Below are 15,837 nucleotides of genomic sequence, written 5' to 3' on the forward strand. Positions count from 1 at the left end.
TAATAGCATCTCTATTAATTTCAGTGGGAAAAGAGGATTTGATTATGGGATGAATGAAACTTTGACACAACAAAAATCAACGTTTGAGTGAGCCAAGAATTTCGAACGTTTTATTACAAAATATAAATGACAATGTGATAAGATTCAACCAGTTTTTTTTTCCATTTTCTAATGTGAGTACAAACAATCAAGGACCAAACATTGTCGGTGGAACAAAAATCATGATGACGTCATACGCCATGTGAGACACATCGTCAAGGTCACTCGCTGGTTTCAAGGTGCCGCCACTCCATTCTACAAGATCACTAAAATGCTTCTATTATTTACAATATTTCGCTAGTTTTACTACAGTGGTTGCGTGAAAGCGCAAGTGGCGTCAGAAAACCTCACCGCCCTTTTTACTTCCCGACCTCGTCGAGCAATTTCTGGTTGACTTGCGCGCGCAGCCTCTGCTCCTCCGTGCGCGCATTGTGGATCATGTTTCTGAGGAGGTGAAAGGTCAGGTCGATGGACAGCGGCGCATACTCCCTGCGCGTCTTGAACTTGACCGGCTCTTCATCATTTCCAATCTCTTCTACCTCCTCGTCATCATCATCATCATCAGTCCTCTCTTCCTCCTCCCTCGGCATCCCCCCGAGGAAGAGCCGCGGGACGCCGAAGCCCAGCAGACGGCCGGTGGTGATGTCGGCGCCGGTGGCCGCCCTGAGGAGTGTCTGGCCCGGCTGAGGGGTCCGCGGGCGCCCGGCGGAGGAGACAGGGGGCGGAGTGAGCAGGACCGACAGCAGGAGCGATGAGAGCAGGAAAGAGCAGGACTTCATGTCTACACACACACACACACACACACAAGTAATGATCATTGATTAACTTGATTCAGTCAAGTAAGGTATTGTTCTTACCAAATAAAGATAAAGTCACTGAAGTACTTTAGCTCACTAAAGTTTGGTCGTACGCAAAAGGTAAAAAAAAAAAAAAAAAAAAAAAAAAAAATAAATTAAGTCAGAAAAATGTCAACAACTGGTGGGAAAGGGCAGACTATTAAAAGCCGGAGAATGTAAAAATATTAAAATAAAAAATGTTTTTTTTTTTAATTAAAAAATATTGAGGGGGAACTTTTGTAGAATTTTGCCACATCCAACCATCACTACACAAATGACTATAAAACAAATGTTTTGACCTTTGGTTTCAAAATACATCAAACCCAATAACCCTTTGACTTCATATTTTCTTGTCAAAACGCTGCCAATTTGTATCTTCTCATCAGATCCATTTTTCTCATAACATGCAAACAGTTGCAAGGATCCTAAAAATGTTTTTTTGTTAGTTTGACTCAAATTACACTTTATTTTCCAACGTGATAAAATTGCAATATATGGGCGCAAAAAAATTTATTAAAAAAAAATAGCAGCAGCTTACCTGTGATGTTCCTCTTGCTTGTGCAGGCTCGGCTTTCAGCTGAGGTGCGCTGAGGGTCGTGTGCACGATGGATGGTCAGGACGCCGAGTTTTATACACACGGTCAGTGATGTCACTGGCACTGACAAATACTTCCCTCCCCGCCACCACACACTTTGTTCGCCTTGCCTTGACACTTACGAGAGCACATCTTGGCTACATATTATATTTTCGGTTACAATCTAAAAGATGAGCTGCTATAACGTAATTAATCACGTGACGTGGCAGCATTTTCCTGCCCGAGTGTCGAATCTCTCTCACACGCACGCACGCAGAATCTCACTTGCTGATACACACTCATGCACACAAAGAAATCAGTCTCACTATTATTGCGCCTGCCAAACATTTACATAAGAGCACTTAAAAGAGAAATTAATTTTTCATCAGCGAGATGATGTGTGTCCGAGTACATGTGCGTGAGTTTGAGTGTGGAGATGTGCTTTAATGGCTTTAATGGGCATTTTTTTTCTTCTTTTAAAGGATTGCTGCAAAACCTATTTCAGGTAGATAATATATATAATTTTTTTTTATTCACATTGACCTCTGTCTATATGCAGTATTCACAGTGTCAGCAATTGTCAACGACGACCATGAACACAAACAACTAAAACTTAAGACTGTTTTGTGACACACAAACCAGGAAGTGAATGTGCGTGCGTGTAATTTCCATACTTATTTGCCTTAAATGTGCCATCCAGGCATGGAGCCGTGAGTCCGCCTGGTCAAGTTGAATGATGATGAGCAGCGGTTGCATCAACGACAACAAACAAAAAAATAAACAAAATGGTGGTCGTGGAGGATCACACGATGTTGGCCTTCCAGGTCAAGTAGGAGTTCCAGGCCACGGCCACTACCTGCACCACGGCCAACCTGAGAGTGTCACAAAGTTCTTCAAATTCAAAACACTCCAAAATATCCCGAATTATCCCGAATTGATCATTCGTGGGATAATTTTATCCTTAGAGGAGAATAAGGGCAAAGTGGATCAAAGGTGGAGAGTCTCCAAAACTAACACATAGCATCAGGGTCAGTGAGGACTCTTTGGTGAGATGGATTTTTTTCCATGAAGAGATAAGATAAGATAAGATAAGATAAGAAAACCTTTATTAGTCTCGCAATGGAGAAATTCCCAATTCACAGCAGCAAAGTTATGAAAGGAAGAAGTAGAACAACAAAATTAAGGGCATTATGGAGCCCGTGAACTATAACACTGCATTACCAAAGCTGAGGCACGGCAATGAGATCAGCTAACATTGCCGTGCCTGTTGATTTATCCTAGACGAGATAACGGGCCAACTGCAGCAAAGTGGAGACTGTGGATTATAATTACATTTCTGGAAATAACGCACGGCATTGGGCTCAGCTACCATTACGATGTGTGTTGTTGTGCGAGACAAATTTGATCTGTGAGGAGACAAAGGGGCACGGTGCACTAAAACGGAGAACGCGGAGTACGATGCTGACCTGTGATGCAGTGGAATGAAGTAGAAGTTGGCGATCTGCACCGGCGGCCACAGCTGACACAAAACACAAATTACACATCGACAACAACGCTGACTTTTAAATGAAGGAAATCAAATGACTGAAAAACTTACATAATAATTGGAGATAAGCGCGTCTGTGTAGTCCTGCGATGACATCACAATAACAACGTTAACACACACGCGTGCATGCAAGGTGCGCATGTCAAGCTGTTGAAGGTCACGGCGTGTACGGGAGAAAATGAAAAGTTGAGCATGCAAGACTTTGCTCTCAGAGTAAAACATGTTTCTAATTATCACCCGACAGTTTCTATTTGGATTATTTTCGCGCGTCACTGCAGACGTCAACATGATTTGAGAACGGCGAACAATATTACAACGAGGCGGTGAAACGCTGCGTTCAAGGACGCGTCTTCACAAAAGGCAACACTGTACACATTATTTCGTACGCAACTGTTTCCAACATTCCGACGACAGCAGAGGGTTTAAATATTTGGAACGGCAGTAATCTGAATAATTTTATGGGTTGGTGGCTACAGTGTGCTTGCAATGGGTCCAAGTGGGGGCAGTGAATAAAAAGCTTACTCGAAGCAGGATCAACTTCTAATATAAAAATTACTGCCACCTATATTGGAACATGTCGTGATTTTATTTTATTTTTTAATGAGTTAGCTATTTAACAGCCAAGTAACTCTCCACTCACAATCACTGACACCCATGTCACTCACCAAGCAGGCCCCAATTAAAAAAAGTCGACTGTGAGGATGGCAACCCCGAGTGGGCAAAAACATGTGCACCTCCCATGTTTAACAATGCAAAATCAAAATTTATCCAAACTCAAATAAATAATATCTCTCCAGTCCTGAAAAAAGCTTGACCTGCGTCGCGGTTGATTGACGGTAACTTTGTAATGCGTATTACCGCCACCTAAAGGTCTCATGTGGAACAAATCGAGTGTTCGTCTGTGAATATCAGCAGAGGCCATTTTCCGGCAGTCAAACATCAGCAAAGTGCGTGTTATTTCCAAGAGCGCCAGTGTGTGTTTGATCAGCATCCTCTTTGTCATTTGCTTTGTGTCCCGCGTGACATCACCAGTCACGTGTCCCGCCTCCCAGCGTCAATAATTGAGCAGAGCACTGTTTAAACGGCTGGCATACAAACACGCTCACGGACACACACACACACACACACACACACACACACACACACACACACACACACACACACACACACACACACACACATTTAGTGTGAGCTAACACTTCTGTATTGGCTGCAATGGTGAAGTTACTTTTGTTTTTTTTGGCATGATTACAAAGACAAAGAGTGACAGGTCATAAAAAATGCAACGATGAAAGGAGTTCAGCAAGTTCTACTGTACGTGAGACGCAATGTTAAGTATCCATATTATGTCGGACGACACGCTTAGGTCAATACGTCATGCTGTGTTCTCGTGAGGCTCTGGCATCGAACTTTCTGTGAGGAGTTTGTTCCTTCCGTGCTCGTGTAGGTTTTTCCTCTTATGTCAAAAAAAATGGACGTATGGAGTAAGTAGTTAAAAAAAAAAAAAAGACAAATGTCTCACCCGGCGCAGCTTGGCGACGTTCTGCTCCACGCTCAGCCCGTTCAGAACTCCTGACAGAGACAGGAAGGCCCCCAAGAAACACGGGGCGAAGCACAGCTGGACACAAAAAGACAGAAATGATCATTTGTTGGGCTTCTATTTTGATTTGATTTTTTTTTTTTTTTTTTTAATTGAGTCCAGCGTGATGAGAACTTCTGACCTGATCAATCAGCATCTTCTTTATGGCCGCACTCTTACTTCCTCCGGTCACCAGGCGGTCCAGAACTTTGTACCAGCTGCCGACGACCGGGCCCTTCAGACAGGAAGTCACAGGAAGCAATGCTTAAAATGTCAACAACTGTGGAAAAGGGATTTTTACTTTGTCCACTAATTGCAATAAAATTCCCTATATGGTAATTAGGGAGTATGGAATGAGATTCTAAACCTAGCCTCGTTACCAAGGGTCGTTAACCTCATTTTCAATATGCGTTGCAAAATGGCCGCCTCATGATTTCGTGCCTGGGGAATAATTCCCAACAGAGCCAAATGTGAACATGCACTGGCAGGGATTCGGACCCTCACCACAAAGAAGAATCCAATGCTCATCATCTTGGCGGTGCGCCGCGCATCGTGTTGAGCGAGTCCACGTCGCTCGATCACCTGCTGCGAGATGACGTCGCCCACGCCCACCAGAGAGCCTGCACAAACGCGCACCGGCCTCCACGTGAACAACAAAACACCACAGGTGAACGAACATTAAAAGACTTTACGATCATGAGTCCCGATTGCCCCGCTTCACCCTGAAATCTGGATTTCGGTCTGTTTTACTGCCGCTTCACCTCTTGTCTTGCCCTCAAGTATTGGTGATAAGGAATCTGTGGACTCAATCTTTACCAACATATTGGAATTGCTTGAGATATCTTAACGTCAAGAAATCACAGAGTGTTTTTGGGACTCCCTGTATATTAATGGGATAACCACAGATTTATTAAAAAACAAACAAACTGTAAAATGTAATCTTTGCCACATAAGGAATTTTGATCTGATGATAGCCAATTACAGGATGATTCCATTCCCCTCAGATCCTCACTACTATATTTTCTGTATTATTATTCTTATTCCAAGTAGCATAAGTGGCTAAACCATTTTTGAAAGATGTTGGAAATAAACAAAAAAACAAAAAATACAAATTCAACAAACAAGAGTCCAGTTAGAGTTAGAGGGACTGTCTATATAATCATTTTTTTAATACTCTCCCCCCCAATAAAAAACATTCTATTTGAGCCAGAGCTGTAAGATACTGTGGCGCCATCAAGTGGTCCAAAGGTGTACAGCATGAGGACTGAACTGATACCAATTAAAAAAAAAAAAAAACAGCACATTTCTGTCAAAGTAATTGTGAATCTTCATATTTTTCCAAAATGTTATTTGAAGTTCATATGAGGGGACTGGTGCCATGTCCGACTTTGATTATGACGTGTAACAATACCTTTATCCTTGGAGAATGTTAATCTGTGGCGCAGCCACTGGGCATGATTGTGTACAAACGTGCGCGCATGTTGCGTTCAAAGTTCTTTCCCCTTTGTTGACTCTCTAAAGATCATTACTGTTGAGGTGAAAGTCAAGGTAGATCTGCATTTCTGCGTCCGTGTGCAAGGCAATGTTCTCACCTGCCGTCACAATCTGCACCGTCCAGGGGTGCCTTGCCATCAGGGCCTGGTAGGACCTCCACAGGCCCGCCATCCTCACTGTCAAACAAAAGAACACAGAGCAATAACATTGTCATTAAATGCGTGCTTTTTGGAACAAGTGACACTCGGGAAAAAAAAAGAGGATGTAGTTTATGAAATAATCTTCTTAACAATTTAAAACATTGTATAGGCGACAAAACACATACACATATTTTAAGTACAGGTTCATATGTTCATGTTCAATTATAGTGCAGCTCTGATGACATAAGTGTTTGACTAACGCTAAACTGAGGAGAACACTTAATTGAGTCGTCTCAACGTGACTCCAGTCAGTATAGGCTGCAAATAAGAGACGTTACGTCGTTTATTCCTTTAACTTGTTAGACTGGTGAACAAATGGATTCACTGCAATACAAGCAAAACTTTGATTTAGCACACAAAGTGTTCCTGTGACAAACGAGTGTTTGCAAAGACAATAGACCGACTTTAAATGTTGGTGTTTCTGAATGACATGTCGGCGTCACTCACGTGCTGCTTCACGAAAACTGGAACGTCACGAAGCTGCACCAGAGCGTCGCAAGTGGGAATTCTATTAATGCCTGCACGAAGCCAATTTTATATTTGGGAATTCGCTCTAAATGTTCAAATGACAAAATCACCACTGGGTTGAATAAACGTCATTGTAAAGTATTGAAATGTTTACGTACCTCTCTGATAAACCTCACTCTGCTGGGGCTGATGATGCGTTCAACGGTCTCCGGCAAAGTCCGTGGAATCACACTTGAAAAAAAAATTACAATGCAACACTTTCATTAGTTGTAAAATATTAAAAGCCACAAAAAATAAAGCAAAAACCTGTCCAAAGCTTATTCAGATACCAACAGCAACGGCATATTACATTCAAAGTGGTATTATATTGGAAGTAGAAATTCAGTCTTTCGTAGAATTCTAATGCACCACAGAGGAAATTCTCATTAACAGCAAAAAATAATAATCGGAGTTCTTAACCTAAGCGTTAAAATATGTAAGAGCGCCTACCTTTAAACACCGGCACTTTTAATTGCACAGCACATGCCGCTGTAATTATTTCCTACAAAACTGGAAGTCCACACGCCAAGGCGAACTTCGTCACTTCCGCTGTATTCGGAAAGTGTTCTGCCCCCTGGTGGACAATATCGCAGATTTTTAAACAGCAGTTTTGTCAAAAGAAAATTTATTTTGAGTTTAATGGTGAGCACGTGATGAAAAATAAAACAAAAAATTTTAACCAAAAAAGGTTTTATTGAACTAACAATTCAGAAGGGGTAAATTTCCTTCCAGTGTGCTCTGGTCTCACAAAAATAAATGCCATCATATAAAATATAACATCACTTTAAGGATGTGGCTGTCAGTCAGTCAATTATAAAATACAATTAAAACCTTGAAAATGGTAGCAAATATGGTCGCAACATGTTGGCATTCCAAATAGTTGAAATTATGTAAACGCAGAGAATAGAACATTCAATTTCTATCTTGGCTCAATATCGACAGGCATCAAATAAAAATTAACAGCAGAATCTACACAAATGACCTTCATTTTGTAACAAAATGTTGGCTCATAGAAAAATGTCGTAAAAGTTCCAAATCACACAACTATCATGAAAGGCACCATAAAATATATTCTACACATTAAAAGTAAACAAAAAACAAATAGTTTTGAAATTCATGTCCAAACTATTCATAATTTTTCAAGTCATCAAAATTTTATGAATTGCTCCTGAAAGTACAACAAATAGGCACTGGTAAATATTCAAGCGTTTAGCATGACCGAACGTACATGCTAAACGCTAGAAGAACTCGGGGTTTAAAGCAAAAGAGGAGCCGTTCAGGCTGGTCCACTAAAAGAGGTAATCCGGAGTTGCTATGGTAACAAAAGAGATGCTAACCTCCATCATAAACAACTGCAGAATCTACATGGATTTAGTTGAAAAAGTCTGGAGATAATGTAAATTCTCGATGGGCCGGACTAAAGAATGGAGCCACCTACTCCTGATGGGGCTGAAGATGAAGCCCAACGTAGATTGAACACAACAACATTCAATAAAGTTGTCCCTTTTAAAGTCAAGCGCTGTTTACATAATCAAAACAAAGCATGTGAACATGAATACACATTACTTGATTTTTTTTTTTTTTAAATCATTATTTGTTGGTACGCGTCTTGTGGACCTGGGAGGCGTGGCGATGTTTTGCTATCGGGCCCCCGTCACAAGTCCATCCCGTCGTCACTTTCGCACCAGTCGGAAGGGGCGTCGGTGCCAAAGTAGCGATCGCCAAAATTACCTGAGAGAGAGAGAGAGAGAGAGAGAGAGAGAGAGAGAGAGAGAGAGAGAGAGAGAGAGAGAGTTTTAAAATGTGAACAAAGCAACCATCACGTTATCGAGCTTTTTCTTTTTCTTGGAAGGGGGTGGGGTCTCTCACCGATGCCGGGGATGATGTGGAACTCGTGGTTGACCTCCTTGTCTACTGCGGTGGTGATGATGCGCACTTTGGGGAAAGCGTAGGCCACCGAGTGGATGCCCATCTCCGCCATGAGCAGCGAAAGCAAGAAAATCTTGTCCTCCGCCACGTCGTGGTCCTTTCCACATCAGCGCAAACGTCAAACGTAGAATACACAAAATAATTCACAACATTCATTCATTCGTCAACATTGCTTGGCTCCCCCCACCCCCTCCTGCTTGGTGCTTCCCATTCCCGACCAAACCCTCAGTTTGGTTTCTTCTTCGAGGCGCAGGTGGTTCCCCCTGTTGGACGGGAGTTTGAAGCACAATCAGCAAACTCACCAGCAGAACCCTGATGGCCATGAGAGCCGCGGCCCCGGTAGACACGGTGCTGTCCATCAGGATGACGAAGTCCTCGCTGATGTCTTTGGGCAGCCGCAGGTAGTGGAGCTGCACTCACAACACATACATTTAAATTTTTTTTTTTTTTTTTAATCATTCAAAATTTTATCTGAATGGGATAACAGAATACAATGAGGATATGGCGGCGGCGGTGGTGTTGGTTCAGAGGCGACGTACCTCAGGTTCACCTGTGTTGTGGTTGGTCTGGATGAGGATTTTGCCCAGTCGGATATCTTTGCACACAGCCATGAGTGCCTGCTCCATGGTCTCGCCTGCCCTTAGGATGGACACGCCTGTGATCTAAACAGCAACACGATTCAAATCTGGATGCAGCTGTGAATGCGAATGCTTGATATTTGCCGCGACATTGGCTGTCTACGGTTTGTGTATTGGTGCCCACGCACTGACTGGTGACCAGGCCGTCGCTTGGGTGCGGGGCGGGACCGTATTTCTGTCCATTGACTCATCGAATGGTCACCTTTGATCTCTTTCCCATTTTTTTTCCTCCAACATATGCATGAAGGAGACTTTTCATTTTTGGCCCGTGTTTGGACTAAGTTGCAGCCGTAAGCGAGTGTAAATCGCAGATATAGCAAGAAAATAAAAAAAATATAATAAAATAAACAGGGAAAAAAAAGTATTTTTGACAGCCACTGGATGGCGCCATTACACCATCCTTTCTTGAAAAAGAGCATTTCATACAGAGTGCAACTTAAAAGGCTAAAAGCATGAATCGGGATGTTTTCAGTCATGATATATTCATTCTTTCAGTGTCTTTTCAAGCACGCCCATACATTTTTCTTGAATTTTTGATATAAAGACTTCTTTTAACAAATTTAAATTAACAATTTTTTTCTTCTATGTACAAATCATGTTTGAAGTGAAAATCAAGCCAAAATTCATAAGGAGTGTATTGCGGTGTGTCTTATTCTCGGGAAACGACTACTTATTTTCACCCTTCATGCTTCTTTTGCTGTTGTCGGTCGCACAATATTGCTGCAGTGACAATTAGATTTCCCTCTAAAGTTTTAATGAGGAAAAGAGTTACTTACTCTTTTACCGCTCAGCCTCCTGCCGTGGTAGACGCTACCCTGAGGCGTCTCCACAGATGCGGGCTGGAGACCCAAAAATGAACAAAACAAAAACTAGCAGTTAGTTATCCCTGCTGCTAAATGGGCAAATGAAGACACGTAGCGAAACAAACACCGACCTGGAGAGGCAGGAAAGAGAGGGCGTGTTCGATCAGGAGCCTCATTAATCTTTTGGAGTAGAAGACAAACTCGTCACGGTTGGTCTCCTTGTTCCTAAAGAAGAGATGCGAGGAGTGGGATAGTCAAAAAAGGACAAAAGGTGATCTTTGGCCAGAGCGCTGGCTACCTGATGATGGTGTGCATGCCGCGCACCTGCGGCGAGCTCTTCAGGACGCTCAGGGTGTCGGGTAGCGGCTGACCTTGGTGAGCCGACGCCAGAGCCGACCTGAAAATGACATCCATTTTCTTGAATTTAAAAAAATATATTTTCATGAACCACTAAGTGTCTAACAATGCAATCCTGTTAGACCGCTATTTTATTTATTTAGCCAAATGCATGTCATAGACACCTGGAAACTTTTTCAAATTACGTCTAAATTGTCTAAGTCATAGGTGTCAAACTCAGGTCCTGGAGGGCCGCTGTCCTGCATGTTTTCCAAGTCTCCCTGTTGCAACACACCTGATTCAAATGATCAGATCATCAGCAACCTCTGCGGAAGCCTGACATTGAACCTGTTCATTTGAATCAGGTGTGTTGCAACAGGGAGACTTGGAAAACATGCAGGACAGCGGCCCTCCAGGACCTGAGTTTGACACCCCTGGTCTAAGGTGTCTAAATATTATTGTGATGTTATTTCCAAGTCATAATTGATTGCACTCATAGGCACCGTTCTGAGCACGCAACAACACAATCGACACAAAAAGGAAAACAAACAAAAACATCAGTTCAAATTACAAAATTTCAAGCAAAGGTGAGCTAAAAAAAAGGAGGCTGATGTTAAAGTGAGGGAGCAGCCCAGACTAACCGTTTTCAGTCCACATATGAAGTAATGCGACACCCTCACAGTTTGATGATTATTATTATTTTTAATGAAGATGTGAGCTTACTTTATGCTCCAGTGGTGGCGACCACGCTTCAAGATCACTTCAACATCAGGTAGTCTAAGTTTAAAAAGACAATTCAATGTTAAAAGTCCAACCTGGGATTGCTAGCTTGTTAGCAATGTTAGCTTGAAAGACTGACATGAGATTTCATTATTAGGAGACTTCTACTTTGAAAAATATGAAATGGAGTTTGCGTTCATGTCGGCAGAATTCATTTTGAAAGAAAATCTCTGCCACAAATGGATGCCTCGGCGACACGGAGTTTCGGTGATGTGTTGAATTTTTGGTTTCAACGTCTGTTTGAAACCCAGTTAAGTGACTTGGTGTCAGCTTTCATTTGAAAAGTTTTAACGGGGGAGCAAAGTAGGAGTTAGTACCTCACGGTGATCTCACGCTGGGATGGTCACGCAGCCAGGCAGGGTGGGTGGGCCGTGCACATACGCACACAAAGAAAAGGGTACTCAAGTACTGCTTGGTGGAAGTTGTGCAGAATATTTGGCGGTACCTTCTCCAGCTGACTGTGTACGTGCTGAACGATCAAATCCAGCGCCACAAAGTTGTCGCCACCTGCGGCCCGGACACAAAGAGCGTCTCATCACACCATCCCCGCCTTTTTCAAAATGGCGAAATAACCTCCATTGGAGTTGAGCGGACCTCGAGGCACCACAATGTCGGCCAGCTGCACGGTGGGCTCGATGTACTGCTCGAAGGCCGGCTTGACGAACTTGTTGTACTGCTTGATGATGCCGCCGATGTCCCGCCCGCGCTGCGACACGTCCCGCTTCAGCCGGCGTGTGAGACGGATGTCGGAGTCGGTGTCCACGAAAACTTTCATGTCCAGCAGCTGGCCCCGCAAAAGATTTGTCAACATGTTCACTTTTAATCACAAATTACAGACATATTTGCACCGTATTTCTGGCCATGGTTAATGACCATATTTTGCGCACTATAAGGCGCTTTGGAGTATAAGGCTCACCTTCAATGAATGGCCTATTTCAAAATTGTTTTCATATATAGGGCGAACCTCATCTTGCCAATATAAAGAAAAAAGAATCTAATCTAAGGGAAAAAAAATAAGATTAACAACTGCTTTGTTCTCTTTGAAAAGTGATCCTGCGAAAATAAAAGTAAAAAAAATAATTGAATCAATGTGCAAAAAATGAATTCTGACGAGGATGATAAACAAAACGAACAAAAAAAATTAGGTGTTCTGCGCGGCCAGACAAAAAGGCACCATCGCGTGATTTGCATAAGAATCCCCGAGGCTGGTGTGCGTCTAATTTAGTCGCGCAATGAGCCAAGGACGTTGCGCATGCCGCCTGCAGAAAGATGGAGCTTTGCAAGGAGTGAGACAATTTAAGATTGAATTACAGCTGTGGTGTGTTGCGAATATTCTGGCACGAGCGTTTCAGTTCAACACAAGCGCAAATTAAGCTGAGATAACCTCTGAATATTTACACTTCTGACTCAGTGGCGCGACAGCACTGCTGACTAAATATTAGCGGGAGTGACTTCCATTTCTGACTGTAAAATATCGATTAAGTCATTGAATAATGGTTGTTGACTCCCCAAATATAGAAGTTGTTCAACCCTGTCTATAAGTGGCGACTTATCCAGGTGGAGTCAGGTCGAAGGATCTCAAGGGAGCGTGCAAGTGTACCTAATGAAGTGGCCCACGAGCACGAACGCTTTTGCCCAGCGGTGCGCCTCATTACCAAATCATTCCATTTCCCATCTCTGCAACTAGTCCGCACGGATGTCCACTAAACGCCATTCATCACCGCCCAGACACGGGTCGTTATTAACTGTGATGGAGGAAGTTCCCATGGGAGGCGGACGGCCTTATCGCCACGGTCCAGCTCACAAACCGCACACGCACGCACGCACGGTGTGGGCAGAACACACCGCTATAAAAGAAGATAGCTTTCACAAAAAAAAAAAAAAAAAAACAAACAAACCTTGAGCAGTTCCTTGTTGGCAAAGGCCAGTATTCCCTCAAAGATGACAACATTGGCGCCGTACACAGTTTTCTGGAAAGGAGGGAAAAAAAGCAGGGAACGTTTTGCATTATTGTTGTCATCTAATTTACAAGCTGTGCTTGTTTAGTAGAATTTTGTGACGTGTCTGCAAGTCTAAGTGTTTTATAAGCTCACTCCCAACTGAAGAACAAGAATAAACCGTCTTTCAAATTCATTTATGGTTTGATTTATTTTAGTGTAAGGCGGAGATAAAACCAAATTATTTATGGATAATAAATCTGATTATTTATTGTAACGCAGATTCATTGCTTGGGTTTGTTGAAAAAAATGACAGGGGATGAAGACCTAGAAAAAAGTAATCGCATATTAATGAGGTGGAGGGGGGGCTGGGTAATTATTATTATTATTATTTTTTTTTTTAAACGCACGGTTCGGATAACAAAATCACTCAGTCCTCCCCCTAAATCAATGTTTTGTTTTTTTAAAATCAAATTCAGCCAATGTGACAAAGAGTTTATAACGGAGCTCCAAAGAGAAAATGGCGGTGAGCGCACAACACCGTCAACAGCCAGTTCTCGATCAGTGTCGCGTGGGAGTCGATAAAGCTGACCAACAGTGCGCAGCCGAGAAGAGACAAAGCGGCAATCTTGATGTGAATTGTAAAGAAACCGATGAGTGTTTATCGACCGCGATATATATATAGTGTGTGAGTGTGTGTGTGAGTGCACCCTCTCCTCACACCTGATTTAGTGCGTACTCAACACGTTCAAGCGTGACCACCTGAACCACAGTGAAGTTCCTGATGGACCATCGTAGCAGAAGAAGAAGGAGAAAAAGAGAGCATGCGGCACCCTTAAGGGGAGACACGGGGGGGGGTTGTTTCAGGCTTTTAATTACCAGCAGCCGCTCCAAAGCGCCCATAAAAGGATTTGTGAGTGCGGACAGGCCATTTCCCATGTGGCTTTGTGCCTTTCAGCCATGAAATTACATCGCCAAGAAATAGAGAACAGTCGTCGCTGCCGAGTTTGGGCGTGCGCGTGGGTGCGCGAGGGGGGCTTTGCGCTAATGCTATGATAATTAGCACTTTAGCACGTCAATGGAAGAAGTGCTGTTGGGAGGATTTTTAAATCTGTACATGATGTTGGTGACACGTTGGGGAGCAAGGATAAGACTGACTACAAGTTATTTTGAAATAAAAAATGTTATGTTACTGATTTTCTTTATACAGCCAGTCGTAATGTGAAAGTGCAGATTTGTAGAAAGATTCACTTTCGCCAGCACAATTAGTATCTATGTGTCATGCGTCTTAATTGTACATTTTAACAGATCTTTAGAGCCACACCTCACCAACACGATGGAAAAGATCTGCTGAAATGGAATGTTTTGATGTCAATGGTCAAAAATGAACTTTGAAAAAAAGAAAATGATGTCCAGAACTGACAACGAGCTTGATTGAAACCAAAAATGACAACTGACAATTTTGACAAAATAAAAAACAACCAAGTGGTAAATATATTTTAAAAATTGAATGAATTAAAGGAAAATATACTGTCGAAACTTGGCCCCACAAAAAAAGTAAGCAAAAAAAGACAACAATTTGATGATAAATTATCAAAAAATCAAATGGAAATGAGGATATTATTTAGGCAGATTTTTAAAACTATTTTGACAAAAATAAATGTTTCTGTGACCCCAAAAAAAGCTATTTTGGGGCGAGAAAAAAAATCATTACTTGGAAGCCGACAAGTAAATAAAAACAAAAGGGAAAACAATTAAAAAAAATGTGATTTCCATTAAAAAAAGAAAAACGTTTCTGAAGAAGAATCACAAAACTGACATTTTGATTGTATAATTTGATTGAATGCTAAACATGTCCAATTTTGATGAAAACGGCATTTTTTGCGAAGGGGGGGTGTTAAAAATTGCCAAAAATGTTCAGTTTCTGATGAAAAATGATTACATATTCTTAGCACGCGATTGCAATTCTTGAAACACCTTTTCCTTAACTCCCACTTGCTCTGAACTGTGTTTGAATGTAAAAAGTGACACATACCCATTCTTTGCGTCTGGAGTGAGACGTGAAATCATACACGGGCACTTTGATGCTTTTGCCTTTCTTCAGCTTTCGCAGGACATTGACCAGCAGTTCAAAGTCGAAGGCGTCTGGGTGGTCGAAATTGTACTCGTTGTTGGCCGCCAGCTCCTGCTCTTCTTTGGTCAGTACCTTGTGTAAAAAAAAACAAAAAACACACACAAACAGCTTATTTGGGGTCACCGTGCTGACTTCATTTAAGAGTTGCACAGGTTCGAGGTCACATGAACGGTGGCAAGTTGACTTGACTTATCTTGGTTTTATTGCTTCTGTCACATTTGAACAGGGGTGTGTAGACTTCTCCACATTCGATACGACACACGCCACCTGTCGAGTACCTTGTAGAAGGAGTCCATGGAGAGCAGAACCACCCAGGGAACATCCAGCGCCTCAATGATCTTATTGGCTACAGTTGTTTTGCCAGAAGCACTCCCTCCACACAGACCTACGCAAAGAACAGCACTGACTTGAATGGAGACTCTTTATACAGCCATACCCGTCGAGCCATACGGGAAGACTTTCATGGACTTGAATAGAACATTAACTCACACAAGGGAGGAAAAAA

The 15,837-nt window shown here is 42.4% G+C and overlaps 3 protein-coding genes across 6 annotated transcripts in view; all 3 read right to left on the reverse strand.

Moving 5' to 3' along the window:
• Nucleotides 1-78: 78 nt before the first annotated feature.
• Nucleotides 79-1,517, reverse strand: uts1 (urotensin 1). The gene is made up of 2 exons (XM_019882729.1): nt 1,414-1,517; nt 79-820 (listed from the first exon to the last, which is right to left on the reverse strand). The coding sequence occupies exon 2, from the start codon at nt 816-818 to the stop codon at nt 399-401; it is 420 nt and encodes a 139-aa protein (XP_019738288.1). The 5' UTR covers nt 819-820; nt 1,414-1,517; the 3' UTR covers nt 79-398.
• A 431-nt stretch (nt 1,518-1,948) lies between these two features.
• mpv17 (mitochondrial inner membrane protein MPV17) lies at nt 1,949-7,316 on the reverse strand. Of its 4 annotated transcripts, XM_019882725.1 has the most exons (10): nt 7,226-7,316; nt 6,895-6,967; nt 6,716-6,786; nt 6,167-6,244; nt 5,079-5,194; nt 4,717-4,809; nt 4,518-4,613; nt 3,047-3,079; nt 2,916-2,968; nt 1,949-2,321 (listed from the first exon to the last, which is right to left on the reverse strand). In XM_019882725.1, exons 4-10 carry the CDS (start codon nt 6,237-6,239, stop codon nt 2,252-2,254), a joined length of 534 nt encoding a protein of 177 aa, XP_019738284.1. In that variant the 5' UTR covers nt 6,240-6,244; nt 6,716-6,786; nt 6,895-6,967; nt 7,226-7,316; the 3' UTR covers nt 1,949-2,251. The 4 variants fall into 4 exon arrangements, with proteins under 4 accessions (XP_019738284.1, XP_019738286.1, XP_019738283.1 ...); XM_019882727.1 differs by lacking the exon at nt 6,716-6,786 and having other exon boundaries at nt 6,167-6,240; XM_019882724.1 differs by lacking the exon at nt 6,716-6,786.
• A 266-nt stretch (nt 7,317-7,582) lies between these two features.
• Nucleotides 7,583-15,837, reverse strand: part of LOC109523519 (uridine-cytidine kinase-like 1) — a 13,045-nt gene continuing 4,790 nt past the window's right edge. The window contains exons 6-15 of the mRNA XM_019882723.1: nt 11,856-12,045; nt 11,707-11,768; nt 11,579-11,595; nt 10,444-10,542; nt 10,277-10,370; nt 10,119-10,181; nt 9,244-9,366; nt 9,007-9,114; nt 8,645-8,801; nt 7,583-8,506 (exon numbers count right to left, since the gene is read on the reverse strand). Coding sequence (XP_019738282.1) covers nt 8,430-8,506; nt 8,645-8,801; nt 9,007-9,114; nt 9,244-9,366; nt 10,119-10,181; nt 10,277-10,370; nt 10,444-10,542; nt 11,579-11,595; nt 11,707-11,768; nt 11,856-12,045 — 990 coding nt within the window. The 3' untranslated portion in view covers nt 7,583-8,429. The remainder of the gene's footprint in view (nt 8,507-8,644; nt 8,802-9,006; nt 9,115-9,243; nt 9,367-10,118; nt 10,182-10,276; nt 10,371-10,443; nt 10,543-11,578; nt 11,596-11,706; nt 11,769-11,855; nt 12,046-15,837) is intronic.

The sequence above is a fragment of the Hippocampus comes genome, unplaced genomic scaffold, assembly GCF_001891065.2.
Source record: "Hippocampus comes isolate QL1 unplaced genomic scaffold, H_comes_QL1_v1.1 scaffold5, whole genome shotgun sequence".
Lineage (NCBI taxonomy): Eukaryota > Metazoa > Chordata > Actinopteri > Syngnathiformes > Syngnathidae > Hippocampus > Hippocampus comes.

Excerpts from the sequence above, each read along its gene's own strand:
- mpv17 (XM_019882727.1), bottom strand. The coding sequence starts at position 6,239 with ATGGCGGGCCTGTGGAGGTCCTACCAGGCCCTGATGGCAAGGCACCCC. Across the intron at positions 5,195-6,166 it reads GGTGCAGATTGTGACGGCAG|GCTCTCTGGTGGGCGTGGGC; the intron begins GTGAGAACATTG and ends GCGTTTGTGCAG. Across the intron at positions 2,322-2,915 it reads TTCATTCCACTGCATCACAG|GTTGGCCGTGGTGCAGGTAG; the intron begins GTCAGCATCGTA and ends TGACACTCTCAG.
- uts1 (XM_019882729.1), bottom strand. The coding sequence starts at position 818 with ATGAAGTCCTGCTCTTTCCTGCTCTCATCGCTCCTGCTGTCGGTCCTG.